The sequence below is a fragment of the Ranitomeya variabilis genome, chromosome 1 (genome assembly GCF_051348905.1).
Source record: "Ranitomeya variabilis isolate aRanVar5 chromosome 1, aRanVar5.hap1, whole genome shotgun sequence".
Taxonomy (NCBI): domain Eukaryota; kingdom Metazoa; phylum Chordata; class Amphibia; order Anura; family Dendrobatidae; genus Ranitomeya; species Ranitomeya variabilis.
Genome location: NC_135232.1, coordinates 209,613,465 through 209,633,229, shown reverse-complemented (window position 1 = coordinate 209,633,229; position 19,765 = coordinate 209,613,465). Strand labels below are relative to the sequence as shown.

The 19,765-nt window shown below is 42.3% G+C and overlaps 1 protein-coding gene across 1 annotated transcript in view; it reads left to right on the top strand.

The window, feature by feature from the left end:
• FBXW8 (F-box and WD repeat domain containing 8) overlaps positions 1-19,765 on the top strand; it is a 191,173-nt gene that overhangs the window by 26,778 nt on the left and 144,630 nt on the right. The window contains exon 2 of the mRNA XM_077292346.1: positions 6,544-6,648. Within this exon, the coding sequence (XP_077148461.1) occupies positions 6,544-6,648 (105 nt within the window). The remainder of the gene's footprint in view (positions 1-6,543; positions 6,649-19,765) is intronic.

The following is a 19,765-nucleotide window of genomic DNA, read 5'->3' as shown; positions in this document are numbered from 1 at the left end:
AATTCCTGTGAAACACCTGAAGGGTTAATAAACTTCTTGAATGTGGTTTTGAGCACCTTGAGGGGTGCAGTTTTTAGAATGGTGTCACACTTGGGTATTTGTATCATATAGACCCCTCAAAATGACTTCAAATGAGATGTGGTCCCTAAAAAAAAAAAAAATGGTGTTATAAAAATGAGAAATTGCTGGTCAACTTTTAACCCTTATAACTCCCTAACAAAAAAAATTTTGGTTCCATAATTGTGCTGATGTAAAGTAGACATGTGGGAAATGTTACTTATTAAGTATTTTGTGTGACATATCTCTGTGATTTAAGGGCATAAAAATTCAAAGTTGGAAAATTGCGAAATTTTCAAAATTTTCGCCAAATTTCGTTTTTTTTCACAAATAAACGCAGGTAATACCAAAGAAATTTTACCACTATCATGAAGTACAATATGTCACGAGAAAGCAATGTCATAATCACCGGGATCTGTTGAAGCGTTCCAGAGTTATCACCTCATAAAGGGACAGTGGTCAGAATTGTAAAAATTGGCCTGGTCATTAACGTGCAAACCACCCTTGGGGGTAAGGGGGTTAAAATGCAATAACGGGTGATCAAAAGATTGTATCTACACAAAAACTGTATCAATAAAAATAGCTCAGCACACAAAAAATAAGCCCTCACCCAGCCCCAGATCCCAAAAAATGGAGACGGTACAGGTCTCGGAAAATGGCACAATTTATTTATTTTTTTTAACAAACTTTGGATTTTTTTTTCACCATTTAAATAAAAAGAACCTATACATGTTTGGTATCTACGAACTCGTAATGACCTGCGGAATCATAATGGCAGTCAGTTTTAGCATTACAGTTGTGGAATTGCACTTTTTTTTTTTTGCAATTTCACCGCACTTGGAATTTTTTTCCCATTTTCCAGTACACGATATGGTGAAACCAATGGTGGTGTTCAAAAATACAATTAGTTCCTCAAAAAACAATCCCTCACACGGCCATATTGATGCAAAAATAAAAAAAGGTTATGGCTCTGGGAAGCAGGGGAGCAAACATAAAAATGGGCTGCGGCGTGAAGGGGTTAAATCCACATTAATTAGTTGGTGCTGTACATGTGAATAAGGTTAAATACATTTTACAGATGTAAAGTAAACAGACTGGTACAGAGGGGAACTCCATCCCACAGACTTAAAATCTTCAGGGTAATCAGGAAACACACAGTAGTTTGGGAGGTTGCACCACGACCTCATGCACCACCACCTCAGCACTATCACAGCTTCGGTGGTGGGGAGGTGACAACAGGGTTATTGCAGGCTGTAAACTTTCCTGAAGAGATACGTTTTCAGGTTGTTTCTGAAAGTTCCACATGTGGGAAACACAATCGAACGTGTTTGGGCACATAATTGAGACTGGGGGACGCTCGGGAAAAATCCTGAATCGGGATTGAGTGAGGATCATATATGAGTGATGTTAGTAGGGAGGCCACAGAGGAGGGTATTGCAGTAGTCAAGACCAGAGATAATGAGGGAATGCATTAACATTTTAGCAGATTCGGGTATGAGGAAAGGATGTTTTCTGAAATATTTTTGAGTTGGGGATGGAAGATGGTAAGGGTTCGGATGAGGGATCTGAAGGACAGGGCAGAGTTAAGGGATACACTGTGGCAGGCTGACTTAATTACGATAGATCGGGCAGGAGAGCTGAGTGAGTTGAAGGAAAGATTGTGAGTTTGCATTTGTCCACAATGAGTTTTAGAAAGCATGATGTGCAGAAGGATGATATGGCTGATAGACACTTGGGAAATATGGACAGAAGAAAGGTGACATCTGTGACAGAGAAGGAGATTTGAGTGTCATCAGGAGTCACGACAAAGAGAGAAGGCGGCGCCCGGAGGAGAGAGGGGGTTGATGGACGGCTGCGAGGCGGTTGAGTCAGGGGGAGAAAACATACCTCCCTGACTCAATAGATGTATGGCGGGAAATTTATAAAAGTCATTATTTCAGCATTCTTAGGGATAATAAACATAAGAGCCACCTTCACAGAATGCAGCCTTAGTGCTGCTGAAGGTGGCTCTTTTACTTTAATAGGCCCTGTGGGGTGACTGGTTCCCTTTAAAGATGGGTTGAAAAGATGGGTTTGGACTGGGATAAACATGATGGTAAGGTTGGTGAGGAGGTGGGATGGGATCTTGTCAAGGGCTTAAATGGTGTTGTGTGACTTGGAGAGAGAATTAGCAAGCTTTTGTTCAGTGATGGTGGGGAAAAAGGTTATGGGGAAGGGCATTTGTCTGTTATTTGAAGGGATTAGCTTTGATGTGGTCAATCTCGTTTTTCAGGTATGATGCAAAGAGGGAGGGCAGATGGGGCTATAGTGGATGATTAAGAAATTAGAACAACTGTTTGGGGTTATGGAACAGAGAAGATATGAGAGTTGTGAATCAGTGTTTAGCAGAGGTGAGGGCTGACTTAAATGTGAAAGTTGCGTGTTTAAATGTGGTAAAGTCTTCCTGTGAATGCGTTTGCTTTTAGCTCTGCTCTGTAACCCAGAATTCTCAACACAAATCTTTTTGTGAGGTTGGTGTGCCAGGGTTGTCTATTGATTTGTTGCCTCTTGCTATGTATGAGATGGGCAACTGAGTCAATAGCTGATGCTAGCGTGGCTGTGTTGTGGCGTAAAGATATGGTAGACAGTGGTAGAAGAGAATAGGCATGAAATATGTATGTTTTTTTTTTGTAATGCTTGTCCTCTACATCCGCTTCTTAATTTTTTTTTTTTTTAACCACTGGGTGCCTTCTCTCATGGGTAATAGTAATTTTCACTCTCTCTCTGGTTCCCTAGGTAGCCCAGCGATTCCATCCCTTTATATACTGCTATAAGTGGATTTTTACTTTTTTTGTCCAAGAAGGACATTCCACACATCCCATTCAAAACCTAATGAAGGGTAAATTGCTCAAAACGTTGCTATACTTCACAATGCAATGTGATACATGAGGGAAGAAAAATAAAAAGGATTTTAAAAAAAGTTCCTTTTTGTGGATTTTCTTGGTATACTATTCCTTTATACGCTATTAACTTTGATGAATTATGGATCAATGTGGTCTGCTCCATTGCAATACGCACCAAATATCTTCTTTGCCACATAACCTTTTGTCTAGTGGTAGAAGAGCTTCAGAGAGTGTGCAAATGTCTATGTGTGAGAGGTTTCTGTCGGGTGGGGGTGCTATTTGCTGGACTTGGAAAAAGCAGTTGAATGAGACAGGGATGTAAGTAAGTTTTTGTCAGGGGTATAGGTGTAGGGAACAGAGACGGGTGAAGATAAAGTCTAGGGTTTGTCTAGCTTTATGAGTGGTTGTGGAGAACCATTGTATAAGCAAGTGGCAGGAGTTTGAAGGATTTGGATTGGTGGGTGTCAGTGGGGATGTTGATATCTGCTATGCTGATGGTTGAAATGTCAGCAGAGACTAAGTGTAGAAAGCAGGTGGAGAAATGGTCGAGAAGCAGTGACAAGGCTCTGGGGTTGGAGAGAGAGTGGATACGGACAGTGTACACTGCAAAAGAAGGAAGGATAAGGGAGGGTTTAGGTGGGATTGGGTTGAATATGCAGTTACTACACAGGAGTAGGCCTACTTCTCCATCATGTATATTGCAGGGGCAAGGAATGTTGATTAACTCCTTAACCGCCGGAGCTTTTTTGGGTTTTGCGTATTCGTTTTTTGCTCCCCTCCTTCCCAGAGCCATAACTTTTTTATTTTTCCATTAATATGGCCATGTGAGGGCTTATTTTTTGCGGGACGAGTTGTGTGCACCATATTATGGGTGTCCGATCCGAGCATTCCTACATGAGCAGTTTCCTGGAAAGTGGATTGGTCATTGTGGGCCAGTTGAATGGCCACCAAAGTCTCCCGATCTGACCCCCTTAGACTTTTATCTTTGGGGTCATTTGAAGGCAATTGTCTATGCTGTGAAAATGACGAGATGTGCAGCATCTGAAACAACGGATACTGGAAGCCTGTGCTAGCATTTCTTCTGCGGTGTTGCTATCAGTGTGTCAAGAGTGGGAAAAGAGAGTTGCATTGACAGTCCAACACAATGGGCAGCACTTTGAACACATTTTATAAGTGCTCATAAACTTGTAAAAACTCATGAAAGAATAGTTACGTTAAAACCAAGCACACCATTGTTTTTCTTGTGAAATTCTCAATAAGTTTGATGTGTCACATGACCCTCTTCCCATTGGAAAAAATAAAGTTGAATGGCCAATTCAAAATGGCCGCCATGGTCACCACCCATCTTGAAAAGTTTTCCCCCTTCCATATACCAATGTGCCACAAACAGGAAGTTGATATCACCGACCATTCCCATTTTATTTAGGTGTATGCATATAAATGGCCCACCCTGTACTAAATAGTAAAGACACTTGACATAAAGGGTGTGAAACAGTAGTTATTAAAAGTGGCATTTTGGGTTGAATATGGAGAAACCACTTAGGGTATGTGCAGACGATCTGGAACCCTTATATTAGCCACGTTGAGTTATTTAAACTGCTGTTGTTTATTTTATTGTGTACAGCAGAAAGTTTGTAAATTTTACTAATGTTATTTTTCAACGGAGGTTGAATAATTTTCTTTGTATCGGTGCAAGAAGTAGAAGTATAATTTATTTTTATGCTTTGCTTATTTGCTTTGCACTTTACAGACATTATCATCACTGTCCCCAGAGGGGCTCACAATCTAAATTCCCTATCAGTATGTCTTTAGAATATAGGGGGGAAACCAGAGAACCTGGAGGAAACACGGAGAGAACATATAAACTCCTTGCTGATGTTGTCCTTGGTGGGATTGACCCCTGGACCCCAGCGCTGTAAGGCTGCAGTGCTAACCACTGAGCAAGTAATCACACTCTGTACACTTCCTCGCTCTTCAGTCCCATGTTCTTGAACTAAACTGACAATATGGGAGCCGCAGCTGTATAGAAAACAAAAAACCAACACATGAACATAATATAATAAATCGCGGTTTCCAGATTACTATTTAAAAGTAACTGGAGTCGATCCTGAAAGGATTATTGTTTTATTACAAAGCCTATAGACCGAAAAAAAAGCAGCTTGAAGAATGCTGCAGTATAGAGATAAATGCCGAGGATATCATCTGGTATATGATGAAAAAAAGCAGGAAACACAATTGGTGGTTTGAAGAGTAATGCGGCAGATGAACTGAAGGTTAAACTTTCCTATTTAATAAGAATGACTGACAATTCAGCTCCCAGATGCGATTTATTTTTTTACCCATATATTGTTTGTCTTTTGAAAGTTGAAAGCTTTTTACTGAAACTTTTAATAGTTCTTTTTTTCTTTACCTTGTAAAAGGGTTTTCCAGGTTCAGATAACAACAGTCCCCAATGGCTATTAATGAACAGTTTAAAAACGTTCTACCTTTATAGTTCCCGTCTTGTTTTTTATCATATAGACTATTACAACTGCAGATGCAAAAAAGTGTTTTGATCAGTTCCCCGAGCCCTACGTTCACCCTGGCGTTCTTAGCTCCTTTTTTTCTCTGTTGTAGGAACAGAAAGATGGAACTTGAGAGTAGAGATGAGCGAACATCATTGGCTCCCTCCTTATTCGGCAATCTATAGCGCTTACTGAAGAAGCAGCATCGGGAACCCAGATACCTGGAGCACACCGGCTGATCAGCTGTCCGGCACCGCTGCTGCTTGTGTCGCGGCTCTCCATGCATGTGTCATGATTGTGACACAGCCGCGACACATGCAGCTGCGGCTCAGAACAGCTGATCAGCCGGCACTCGCGCCATGTATCCGGGTTCCTGCTGCAGCTTCTCAGTAAGCGCTATAGATTGCCGAATAAGGAGGGAGCCCACGATGTTCGCTCATCTCTGCTTGAGAGCAAAGTGGCACCAGAAGGACCCCAATGACTAGTTACCCCTTAAGGATCAGCTATTTTCATTTTTGCTCTTCTCAGTTTTCCCCCTTCTTTCAAGAGCTACTTTTTTTATTTTCTGTTGACATAGACATTTGTAGGCTTGTTTTTTTGTGACATATGTTGAAGCTTTAAATGACGCCATTCTTTTTACCATATAATGTACTTTAAAAAGCTAGAGAAGATTTCTAAAAATTATTGATTCTATCATTCTTTAGGTCAGTATGATTACGGCAAACTTATTAATTTTATTTTTTACATTTTTTTACTTAAGAAAAGCTAGAACTCTGAAAAAAAAACAATTTTGGTTTGAGTCACCATTTTTGAGACCTTAACTTATATATATTTTTTTCTATCAATAAAGCTTTTGTTTTTTCTGACCTTTTTTATTTTTAATTGTAGCATTTTAGCTTTTGGGTAATATTTTGATGACTTTTTTTCATTGCACTTTTTTTTCGAAATGTGGCAAACAAAAAAAAATGCCAGTTCTGGTTTTTTGGATTGTATTTCGTTTCGATATGGAAGGAATGTTAATGCCTGGGAAACAGATTGTTGTCCATGTTTTCCCAGACTATGTTTATTACTTTTATAATTGATGTTTTCCTTTCTTTTAGAATGAAATAAATGAGATCCCGTTCTTTGATATCCAGCTGCCGTATGAAATTGCTCTACAGATCTTTCAGTACTTGGACAGGAGAGATCTTGGCAGATGTGCACAGGTATGTATGTTTCAGTGTATGCCTTTACCAGATTACTTTTTAATAAACAGTTTGACGATGGAACACCTCAGGGAGTAGGTCTTATATCTCCGTTCCACATCACTTGCGTAGATTTTTGGAGCTCCGATAGAAATAAATGGAGAGGAGTATACATATGATGCCACCTCTCCTTTCCCGATAACACACATAGGGCCTATGGTAGAGATACATTCGGATCGCAGCGATGAGAATATTTTGAGCTTTCTTGAGGTGCTGATGGACAGGTATGTTGTGCTTGGGTCAGTGAACCACTGCAATTTTCCTCTATTTTTAATTATTTTGAGATTTTGTTCTCTCATAATAGTGTCTTAGAAAATGCAAAATGTGAAGAAAAAAAGTTTTATGTACTTTTAGGTTTTTTACATTTATTTATCAAAGGTTTGAAAGAATGCAAATTTTCTATTCGCCACGACAGCACCCACTGAGAGAGGGGATCCGCCCCTGGGAACAGGAAACCTACATAGAGATAAAAGGGGCGGCCCCCCCTCGCTCCTCAGTTGGTTTCCTGTTCTTAGACGGGAACCCACAGAGAAGACTCTATGGAGTAACTATGAAGAGGAAAGCCCGCCTGGACTGCCGCCTGTACGACTCTGCTGAGCGGCAGGGGCTCCAGAGCGGGTAGACAGAGACGGGAATGATCCTGCGGGCCACCCCTCATCTGCTGATGCTGCTGCAATGCCTGGTTGTTATCAACGGTCTCCCTGCTGGGACACCGTTGTATGAGGCTACCGACCTTCCTCGTCCGGCCGGACCTGGGTCAGGTAATATACTCCGGGGGTATGTGGACGTCTCCCCGGTGGGTTTTTTCCCCTCCTGGTCCCTCCGGAGTGGAGGTATTGAATTACTGGTAGCTGCAGGTGCAGCACTTACCATGGCGTCTTCCAGCGTGCAGCAGAGACGCGGGCGCATGCGCAGTAGCATCGGCGTCCCGGAAGTGCTGGGTTGAACTTCCGGGATCGCGGGGGCAGCCTGGGCTCGACTACAGGCGCTATTGTGCCGGTAATTACTGCAAAGCATCTGCGGCTGGAGAAGCCAGGGCTAATCGCTAATCTCCCCTGATAATCAGGTACTGAAAAAAAAAAAAAAAAGGGGGAGTGTTTTCTCAGCTGTGGGCAAGCGGTGCTATATAAGGCAGTTCAGAACACTCCTGGTTGCGCAACATGTCGTCCCAGGAGGATATCGAGCGCCCACTGGAGGATTCAATCCTGCCTAGTGGTGATGCCCAAAAAGGCAGTGGACACTCAAAGAGGAGTGACTCCACTGAGAAATCGGGGAAAAAGTCAGGCCGCTCTGCACCGAAAGCTGATCGTACAACCCGGCAGACGGTATTTAACCTTACTCCTGGGTGAATGCGTAGCGGGCTTTATGCTAGTCCCGATGGCTGGGGGGCACACTTTCAGGATCAGGTAGCCCAGGGTCTCTGGTCTTATGCAGAGCTTGAGAATTCCTCTAATGTAAAAGAGTTGAAAGCTATATTTTATTCCCTGCTCCACTTTCTCCCTCAGCTGAGAGGCTCTCACACAAGGGTCTTCTCCGACAACACAACCGCAGTGGCCTATCTGAACCGTCAAGGAGGTACTCGGTCAGAAAATCTTATGGGAGTTGCTTCGGACATCATGGAGCTAGCCGAAGGTCACCTACTATCCTTGTCGGCGGTTCATATCAGAGGCATAGACAACCTTCGTGCAGACTTCCTCAGCCGCCACACTCTGCATCAGGGGGAATGGATGCTCAACAGGGAAGTGTTCAAGTTAATAACAGCCAAATGGGGTGTACCCCAGATAGACTTGTTCTCCACACGAGCAAACCGTCAGGTGAGGATGTTCGCCTCTCTATGCAGAGAGGACAATCCGGACATATTCGATGCCCTCCATATAACATGGGCATTCGACCTAGCCTATGCATTCCCTCCATGGAATCTACTGCCTGTGGTCATAAGAAAGATAAGGGAAGAAGGGGCAAGAGTTCTACTGATAGCCCCATTCTGGCCCAAGAGGCCATGGTTTTCGTGGCTCAGAGCGATGTCAATTTCAGACCCCTGGATTCTGCCTCAGACCAAGGACCTTCTATCTCAGGGGCCGTTCCTACATCCTCAAGTAAAAGGAATGAACTTGACTGTCTGGAATTTGAGAGGCAATTACTAGAGCTTAGAGGGTTCTCTAAGGGGTTAATAAATACCCTCATGAGGAGTAGAAAGCCTTCCACTACCAGAATTTATGTTAGGATTTGGAAGAAATTTCTTGAATTCCATACTGCACAACTCTCTTCGGAAGTTCCTATATTCTCAATATTAGAATTTCTACAGAAGGGTCTGGACTTGGGACTCTCGGTTAGCACATTAAAGGTCCAAATTTCGGCTCTAGGAGCTCTGTTTAATTCTGATGTTGCAGGCAATAGATGGATATCTAGGTTTATTTCCGCTTGCGAGAGATCAAAACCTATTAAGGTACCACAGATTCCTCAGTGGGATCTGACGTTAGTCCTGGATGCATTGACACAAAGCCCTTTTGAGCCTCTTCAGACAGCCTCTCTGAAGCATGTCTCATTAAAAACGATATTACTAGTGGCATTAGTATCTGCCAGAAGGGTGAGTGATCTCCATGCCTTATCAGTAGATCCTCCATTCCTATCAGTGACTTCTGACAGAATAGTTTTAAAAACAGATCCATGTTATCTCCCTAAAGTAGCCACTAGTTTTCATAGGTGTCAGGAAATCTTGTTACCTACCTTTTATGAGAACCACTCGACTCCAGAAGAAGCTAGGCTTCATACCCTAGACGTTAAAAGAGCTATTCTAACCTATATAGAAAGAACTAGGGACTGGAGGGAGAGTAGGGCTCTCTTTGTGTCTTTCCAGGGGAAAAACAAGGGATCCAGAGTCACAAAGTGCACACTGTCGCGCTGGATCCGGGATGCTATAATCTTGGCGTACAGATCTAAGGGAAGAGACCCTCCTCTGCATATCGGAGCACACTCCACTAGGGCCGTATCGACTTCCTGGGCAGAAAGAGCGAACGTGCCAATACACCTTATATGTAAGGCTGCAACTTGGTCTTCGCCTAATACCTTCTATAAGCACTATAGACTAGACCTATCTGCTGCTTCTGATCTAACCTTTGGGGTATCGGTTCTCGGCTCAGTTAACCCACCCAATCTATAATCTCTGTAAATCTCTCAGTGGGTGCTGTCGTGGCGAATAGAAAATACCGGATTACTCACCGGTAATGCTCTTTTATAGAGCCCACGACAGCACCCATTCGATTCCCTCCCTTTTCTTTATTTAGTTGCACGTGGTGTCTTGTAGGGAGATGTATATAATAGAGTAAGATGATATGAAGTTGTAAATATGTATATATAACTAAACCTGTTAAACTAAAAAACCTGGCGGCGGTTCCTCCTTATTCTCTGTAAAACAACTGAGGAGCGAGGGGGGGCCGCCCCTTTTATCTCTCTGTAGGTTTCCTGTTCCCAGGGGCGGATCCCCTCTCTCAGTGGGTGCTGTCGTGGGCTCTATAAAAGAGCATTACCGGTGAGTAATCCGGTATTTCTAAGTTGCATGCCTTACGTTTCTCCTCATAACTCAGGTCAGAACCTAGATGGAGAAATGGAATAAAAACTATTTCATTCAGAACTGTACTGGCTTCCACCTGATATGTCACAAGAATATCTTTGCTAATGTTTTACCCATGCGGACTCAAATGCAATATTTTGAAAAGTATTTCCAAAAAATCAATAAGTTTTCAAAAACTTCACATGCGCCTCCTGTGCTCCTAGCCACATCTGTACCATAATTCAAGTTGGAATCTCAAAGGGATCATATTCAAAAAGTAACTATATGAACAGTGTCAAATTGAAAATCTCAAATTCAGATCTGTTCAGCCTATGGTCTTGTGTTTTCCAAATAAAAAAAAAAAAAGAAAAGAAACTTGTTCTGATCTTAAACCAGGCAAATCATTAGAGGACTCTATATAGCGGATACAGTGAAAGGTTTTTACAGTAGTGATGGAGTGAGCCGAATTATGCTTTGCAAGAAAGATTGTGTCTCTATGAAAGTGAACGCTAAAAAAACTCCAGTCCGAAAGAGGCTGGTTCTTACCAATTTGAAAGAAACCTATACATTTTTTTTTTTAATTCAAGTTCTACCAAAATAGGATTTTCAAAAGGTGCTACCCTGCGACCGAAGAATTGTGCACTGGCTGGTGGTAGTGGTGCACACTCAGTACGTGTATGTACAGCACACAGAACACGAAGCTTAGGATTGAAGGAGGTAAGGTGAAAGATACTTAGATTGGTCCAAGCTTGGTTATTACAAACTATGTGACTGAAATAATTTGTCCAGAAAAGAGTTCCAATATCTGCAAAAATTGTCCTCCAGTAATCACTCTCCAAGAAGAAATCTGAAATCATTTTGATGAGGCTATGGTAGATAGTATAACTTATAAACTGTGAAGTGACAGATGGACTTTTGACGCTGTTTCGAAAAGTGCAGAAGACTTTGTAAAATGTTTTTGTGACCAGCTGATAGTCCTTAATGGGTTAGTCCGAAACCCAAAAGTACATTTCATAAATCTTAAATTACGGTACAAAAGTTATTAGTTTTTAAAGTCATGGGAAATATTCCCTGTCATTCACTCTGTACTGCAACTTCGGGTCCTGTTTATATTACCCACTTCCTATTAAGATTTGTTTGAGAACTTCCCTTGCTTTGTTTACCGCCATGAAACGAAGTGCTATTAGTGATGCTCGTTTCAGGGGCTGGTCCCTGCTCTGTCCTTGTGCAGTGTCTCCCCCATTACCCTGTGCGTCCGGTCTGTTGTCTATTAGCTGATTAGTAATAAGCTGGCAGCAGAGCGGTGTCACTATACGAAGCGTGCAGGAGGACTGGTGCCGCCTGGGGACGTCACTGGTCTGTGTCGGGAATAGTAACACCACTCTACTGCTGGCTTACTACTATTCATCTAAGCAGACCGGCCACTGTTCTCATTGCGAAGGGCATGGAGGAGACACTGCACAGGAGAGACACCGCAGGGACCAGCCCCTGACACTAGTGTCACTAATGACACTTCACTTCAGGAAGGCAAGCAAATCATGGGGAGTGTTGGAATGTCCAGGCCTCGCCTTACTCCCTGATGACACTTTTTATTTCATGGCGGAAAGGAGAGTGAGAGTAGTTTCAGTTTTCAGCCAACATGTGTCCATTTGTTTGAGTATCCCATCATGCACTGGGGATTCTCATACACATCTTCATAAGTGGGTAATATAAACAGAACCCTAAGTTGCAGTACCGTGTGAATGGTAGGGAATTTTAACATGACTTAAAGGGGTTGTGCGCTACTAGGATAACCCTTTCTCGATATATATGTTTGGCCCCGATTTTTAGAAAAAAAAAAGCTTATACTCCTTTCCCGTGCCAGAGCCGTTCCAGTGGTGTCAGCACTCACTGTCCAGGGGCTATCGTGCAGCTGCATGACACATGGTGGCCGGCACCCAATCACTGCTGGTGTCCCGGTCCCCTCCTTCATACAAACTGAACATGAATAGGAAGTTGGAGATCAGCTGCAGCCTTGGCTTCCTCTTCATATTGGATTATTTCAAGAGGATACCCCTATTAGCAACCTTGATGATCTTCCCGCCCTTCTTTTTGTTTTTTTCAGTAATTGAAATTCACCTTTTGGGTACTCTGACACCAAAGGAAACGGCCATTGTTGGTAAGAGATTGTGGACAAGATTACATTTCACCAAAGCTCAGTGTAAAAATGTACTATTAATATAGCTTGATGATTTAACTACTGCGCTATTCTTTTTTAAAATTAGAAAAAGGACACGTCTAGTGACATAATAATAATAATAATAATAATAAAGATTGTTAGATGTATATTTAAAAAGTTGTTGAAAGTATATATTTTAATTTACTATTAAACACATGATTAGGATGAGGCTGTATTTATAAAATCACGCTTAGAAATGTGATCCTACAGAGATCCCAACTTGATTCCCTGAACAAATGTAACCAAGAACACAAGTAACACATATGTATTTCTCGAAAAATGTATAACGTATAGTTTTCCCGAAATCGCCCATCAGACTTTTAGAATTTCACTCCTCAAAAACAAAATAGCAACAAAACAGTCTTGTGACATGTCAGAGTAAAGCCTGTACAATCCTTACAAAATGGTGCCTCTCCCGTCTCTGTATATTAATTTCAACCCGAGATATGATAAGAATGTAAATTCATATAAGCCCAAAATTCAAGCTTTTTCAAAACTTTAGAAAATTATTAAAAAAGAACTAATAATGATAAAAATGTAAAACTTTTTATTTTTTGTCTTTACTAAAGTAGCACTTAAAAAAAAAAAACAAAGAAAATAAATATCCTAAGATGTCAGAAAAAAACAGATTTGGATCATTTGAAATAGAATAATCCTTATTGGTATTATTTAAAACCTAATTTCCAATTTTTTTTTATAAAAACCTTGTTTGTTTTGCTATTGTGTCTCTGGTGTTGAGACCCTCCTTGCAATTGCTGCATCTATCCGATCCTAAATAGATGTGTCTGTGGATGTCAGTTACTATTTCCTGAATCTATCTAGGTTACCCTAGATAGATGGGGAACAATAGAACAATAAGGGGGGATATAAAGGGATAAAAAAAAATAGATGCATCAATGGTGATACCACCCCCTACTTGTCCACAAGTCATACACATATAGCCATCCTACTGAGAAAAAATATCAAGGAGTTGGCAGTGGTCAACGATCCCTTACCATAGAATACCAGAAAAGGTTATATTTTAATGGTTACTTCTCGCAACGCTTCCTGTGTATACATAGAGTAGTGAGGATTGATATTAATTTGAATATCATAATTTCATTATTGCTATCTATGGTATTTTGTGCTGCTAGCGGGTTGTAACTGTGCTGCATGGTGGTAATTGGTTGACCTTGCTGGGAATAATATGGGTGCTGCATGGTGGTAATTGGTTGACCTTGCTGGGAATAATATGGGTGCTGCATGGTGGTAATTGGTTGACCTTGCTGGGAATAATATGGGTGCTGCATGGTGGTAATTGGTTGACCCTGCTGGGAATAATACGGGTGCTGCATGGTGGTAATTGGTTGACCTTGCTGGGAATAATATGGGTGCTGCATGGTGGTAATTGGTTGACCCTGCTGGGAGTAATATGGGTGCTGCGTGGTGGTAATTTGTTGACCTTGCTGAGAGTAATACGGGTGCTGCGTGGTGGTAATTGGTTGACCTTGCTGGGAATAATATGGGTGCTGCATGGAGGTAATTGGTTGACCTTGCTGGGAATAATATGGGTGCTGCATGGTGGTAATTGGTTGACCTTGCTGGGAATAATATGGGTGCTGCATGGTGGTAATTGGTTGACCTTGCTGGGAATAATATGGGCGCTGCATGGAGGTAATTGGTTGACCTTGCTGGGAATAATATGGGTGCTGCATGGTGGTAATTGGTTGACCCTGCTGGGAATAATATGGGTGCTGCATGGTGGTAATTGGTTGACCTTGCTGGGAATAATATGGGTGCTGCATGGTGGTAATTGGTTGACCCTGCTGGGAATAATATGGGTGCTGCATGGTGGTAATTGGCTGACCTTGCTGGGAATAATATGGGTGCTGCATGGTGGTAATTGGTTGACCTTGCTGGGAATAATATGGGTGCTGCATGGTGGTAATTGGTTGACCTTGCTGGGAATAATATGGGTGCTACATGGTGGTAATTGGTTGACCCTGCTGGGAATAATACGGGTGCTGCATGGTGGTAATTGGTTGACCTTGCTGGGAATAATATGGGTGCTGCATGGTGGTAATTGGTTGACCTTGCTGGGAATAATATGGGTGCTGCATGGTGGTAATTGGTTGACCTTGCTGGGAATAATATGGGCGCTGCATGGAGGTAATTGGTTGACCTTGCTGGGAATAATATGGGTGCTGCATGGTGGTAATTGGTTGACCCTGCTGGGAATAATATGGGTGCTGCATGGTGGTAATTGGTTGACCTTGCTGGGAATAATATGGGTGCTGCATGGTGGTAATTGGTTGACCCTGCTGGGAATAATATGGGTGCTGCATGGTGGTAATTGGCTGACCTTGCTGGGAATAATATGGGTGCTGCATGGTGGTAATTGGTTGACCTTGCTGGGAATAATATGGGTGCTGCATGGTGGTAATTGGTTGACCTTGCTGGGAATAATATGGGTGCTGCATGGGGGTAATTGGTTGACCTTGCTGGGAATAATATGGGTGCTGCATGGTGGTAATTGGTTGACCTTGCTGGGAATAATATGGGTGCTGCATGGTGGTAATTGGTTGACCCTGCTGGGAATAATATGGGTGCTGCATGGTGGTAATTGGTTGACCTTGCTGGGAATAATATGGGTGCTGCATGGTGGTAATTGGTTGACCCTGCTGGGAGTAATATGGGTGCTGCATGGTGGTAATTGGTTGACCCTGCTGGGAGTAATATGGGTGCTGCGTGGTGGTAAGTGGAATATTCAGTCTATAATCACATATAGAGATATAGTATAAAATCATCTCTGGTATTCTAGAATACTGTAAGATAAGATGTTAATCACTTCGGTGTGCCCTACTGGTCACCTGTACATTCAGTCTGCGCTCCCTGCTCACAACAGAATACCGTATTCAGTATTTGATCTCTTTTGGTCAATATTACATTTAATTGTGTTCCCCGCTGGTCAGTGGTGCATTCAGTCTATATGCAACATGCAGAGAGATGAAGTAAAACATTTTCAGTATTTTGCATAATTGCACCAATTACTCCTCAATCAGATGTGTTGTAGCGGTCAGGAGGTGTTATCATAGCAGTCTGGGTAAGAGGGAGAAGAAAAGGAAAATAATGGTGTCTAATGCTGGTCCCATTTCCATTCTATTTGGAAAATATCGCAGTTTTGGCGAAAATTTGGAAAACAAATTGCAATTTTCAAACTTTCAATCTTTATATCCTCAAACCAGTTACTGTATTTTTCGGACTATAAGGCACATCGGACTATATGACGCACCCAGGTTTTAGAGGTGTAAAATAGGGAAAAAAATATTTGAAGCAAAAAATGTGGTAAAATATTTAATAACATGAATAGCATTCTATTATATATAATAACACCACATATAATAGTATGTTGGAAGCCACAGGTAGAAGATGGTGCTGCAGGACCATTGTGGTGTCTGTAAAGTACTATATGAAGATGCTGGATGGTGAGTATAAGAATGGGGGCACAGGGCTTATATTTAAAGCACCACTCCAGCACTGAAAAATAACACTGGAGTGCTGCTTCAAGATCCCATGGGAGAACTATAATTCCCAGCGTGTCCTGCAGATCCTATGTCATGCTGGGAGTTATAGTTCACCACAGGAGAGGCTGAGTGCTTCTTTTATGTGTTGTAATTACTAAACGTTTAGTTAATTCTTACGTGTACAAGCTGTGCTCACATCAGTGCAGGTCCTGCAGCCAGCCACGCTGGTAAACCGAAAGTATCTCTCTCTACAGCTTACAGGACCTGTGATGAGGTAATGAAGTGCTGAAGCATCAGATGACCGCAGAGAGCCCTCCCTCTTATTACCTCACCACAGGTCCTGTAAGAGGAAGCTGCATTGTTTCTAGTGTGGTGTCTGCAGGACCTGTGGTGACATAATGAAGAGGGAGGGCTCTGTGCTGTCATGTGATGCTCCAGCCCGCTCTCTTCATTACCTTATCACAGGTCCTATAATAACAGGATCAGCCCAGCCCGCGCTCTGCTGTTAGGTATGCGACTGCAGCGATATCTCCTGTTGCACCCTGCTCCTGCCACACAATCTCCCCAGCCGTTGTAGGAATCCAGCGCTGGGGAAACCTTGTGGGTCCGCTGTTTAAGTGAAGGAATATTCATTTGCTGCTCCCTGCCCACAGCTCGGCGCTGACAGGTGGGCGGGGAAGCTTCGAATGAATATTCCTTCACTGTAAGCAACAGGACCACGTGGTTTCCCCAGCACCGGATTCCTGCAGCGGCGACATTTTCCTGCCTCCTGTGAGTGTGATCCCACTCTGCCGCTGCCCCCTCCCCCACATGTTACATTTGGACCATAAGACGCACCCCACACTTTCCTCCCAAATTTGAAGGAAAAAAGTGCGTCTTATGGTCCGCCAAAAAGGTAAATTGGCTGAAATAGATGGCGGGCACCATGTCACATTTGCAGGGCCCCTAAGGTGCCTAAAAAAAATAGGAAAATACCTTGCTGTAGCCAGGTGTCGGCTGGCTGATCTCAGCGGGTGCAATGTGAATGCGTCCGATATTTGTGTTCATGAAGATGAGGCGTAGGGCCGGGGATGGATCACGAAGGTCGGAGGATGGGGCAGGAGGAACCGGGGGATGGCGGAGGTACCGGGGGGTGGTTGGTGACATAATTTCTCTCTTCTCTGAAATGTACATCATGTCAGAAGAGAGATAAATGATTTTAGTAGCGCGCATGCCTTTTTAAAAACTTTTTCTTTACGTGAGCGCCGTTATTCTCGGCTACCTCCGGTAGCTGAAACTCTGGAGATTTTTGGACTCTTGGGGGAGCTATACTCTTATTACCGATCACCGTTTTGATGAGGGAGTAAGGCCCCTTAACGGCCGCCGTTTTAATGCGTATCAGGGGTCGTTGAGGGGTTGAGTATGGGCTGCTACTCGTAGCCCAGTGTTCTGTGAGATTCTGCTGTTATTGTAACAGTTATTTGTTCTATTTAATGGATGGTTATTATAAACTAGTAGACTGAATAAACAAAATAATCCAAATACCCACAATCTGTAACTTTTTTCCGTGTGCTTGTAATATATTTGGATTGATACAATTTTTCTTTTACGCTGTCTTGTTTTAGAATAATTGCTAATCACTGTGCTGCTTTTCATACCCAAATAATAAGCAGCAACACGAGAAACCTGCACAAAAACCTTGTTTCCCTCTCTCTGTTTGTCTTCTTTTTTATATATTTTTATCAGCCGCTGAAAGCGCTTCTGTTCAGCTGAATGCCCCGCTGCTTTTTGAGTGTTTACTACAAGAGATTTCAGATGAAGGGGCCTTGGGAGCTCAGAAAGACCGGGCCAGTTTCAAGGAATTGGCATCCTAAACTGTACTAGTGGCCTTGGAGGGGACCTGCTTGCTTAGTTAGCTATCTCGCCAAATTTCTCTCTCGAAAAACAGTAGAGCAAAGAGATGGCAGGGATCCTTTTCAGGCTTAATCACACTTCATTCCTCACACCCAACAAACTTGCATCCTTTTCCATTTACGAGGCTTTTCTTCTCTTCCTCCCGGGTGGTTATCTGTGGCAGCATTTTGCGAAGCAGTCTAGTATGTATCAGTGTGAAGTAATCGGCTTTAGTGTATATGTTAAGGGTTAACACGCAGAGACAGGTATGACAGTTTCCTCAAGGCAAAATAAACCTACTGAGATGGGAGCATCCTGACTTGCTGTAATGTAATGACAATGTTCCTCCGCCATCTGTCTATACATAATGACTGCAAATGTTTGGAATAATTGTTTTTCTTCTGATGCATTAACTTTACCTCCTTGGCGGGTTCACTTTTCTGAAGGGCAGCAGAGTTTATTACAGATATGAAACTTTTGAAACAACACTTCACCAAAGGAACTATATTTCACATTGAGGTTGTGTTTGTTTTAACAAATCCCCTTCATTTCTACGTTTTTTTTTTTTGGAGGAATAGGCTTTCTGTAACATGGGTAATAAAATGACCAAGAATGGCCCCATATTTTCCCCAGATTGTTGGGGGAACGTCATTTTCCCGTCAAATAGATAGTCCTCACCGGCACTACTGAGACCATATAACAGCTTCTTACTATGTTTTCATGGTCTTACGGTCATATGTGTAAATTGTAGCCGTGCTCAGTAAACATCATTGATCATCAATCCGTTATGTGAAGAATGGACGCCATTCCTTTTTTTAGTGCGCTTTATTCCAAGTTGCATACAGGGAATGCCGGACTGACGACACTCCGCAGGCCAACGCCATTTTGTGTAAACACACACTTTCGCAAGGCCCCCTCTTCCTGCTCTAAAATCTTCCGCTATGCATTTCTTTTATCTGCATTGAGTGGTAATCAACATCCTAAACCACCTGATTTAAGTTAAGTGCTGCTCTCATTTTGGAACTGTTTTTCGGTTTTCTCTTTGCCCCTCCGTGCCAAAGTTATACCCCTCAGTAATAATAGTACAAATTTTACCTTCAACCAACTGGGCGTACACCACAGAACTTCTCTGAGGGCTTTTTCTTATTTTCTAACACTGGCTAGTTAGGCTGTGCCTACAGAGAAGTTCTGTTGTAAATGCCTACTTGGTTGAAGGTAAAATTGGCATCTTTATCACTGAGGAGCATAACTTTGGAACACAAGGACAAGAGATAAAAACTGTTCCAAAATCCTTGAAGCCGCACCAATAAGAAGAGATCCTCAGTTTTAAACCAAAAAAAAAAAATTCAGTGATGGGTCCTCTTTACGATAGAAAATTAAAGACTTCTATCGTTACTTTTAGGGAACTCTCAAGGATAAATTTGGAAAAGAAGAAGTGGAGCAATTGCCTAAAACCATATTCAGGGTTCTCCTTCCTCAAAATAACTAGCATCCCTTCAGTGCTATAAGCAACCATTCCATTTTTTCTTTGCACCATACAGTTAGGTCCATATATATTTGGACAGAGACAACATTTTTCTAATTTTGGTTATAGACATAACCACAATGAATTTTAAACAAAACAATTCAGATGCAGTTGAGGTTCAGACTTTCAGCTTTCATTTGAGGGTATCCACATTAAAATTGGATGAAGGGTTTAGGAGTTTCAGCTCCTTAACATGTGCAACCCTGTTTTTAAAGGGACCAGAAGTAATTGGACAATTGACTCCAAGGCTATTTCATGGACAGGTGTGGGCAATCCCTTCGTTATGTCATTCTCAATTAAGCAGATAAAAGGCCTGGAGTTGATCTGAGGTATGGTGCTTGCATTTGGAAGGTTTTGCTGTGAAGTAAACATGCTGTCAAAGGAGCTCTCCATGCAGGTGAAACAAGCCA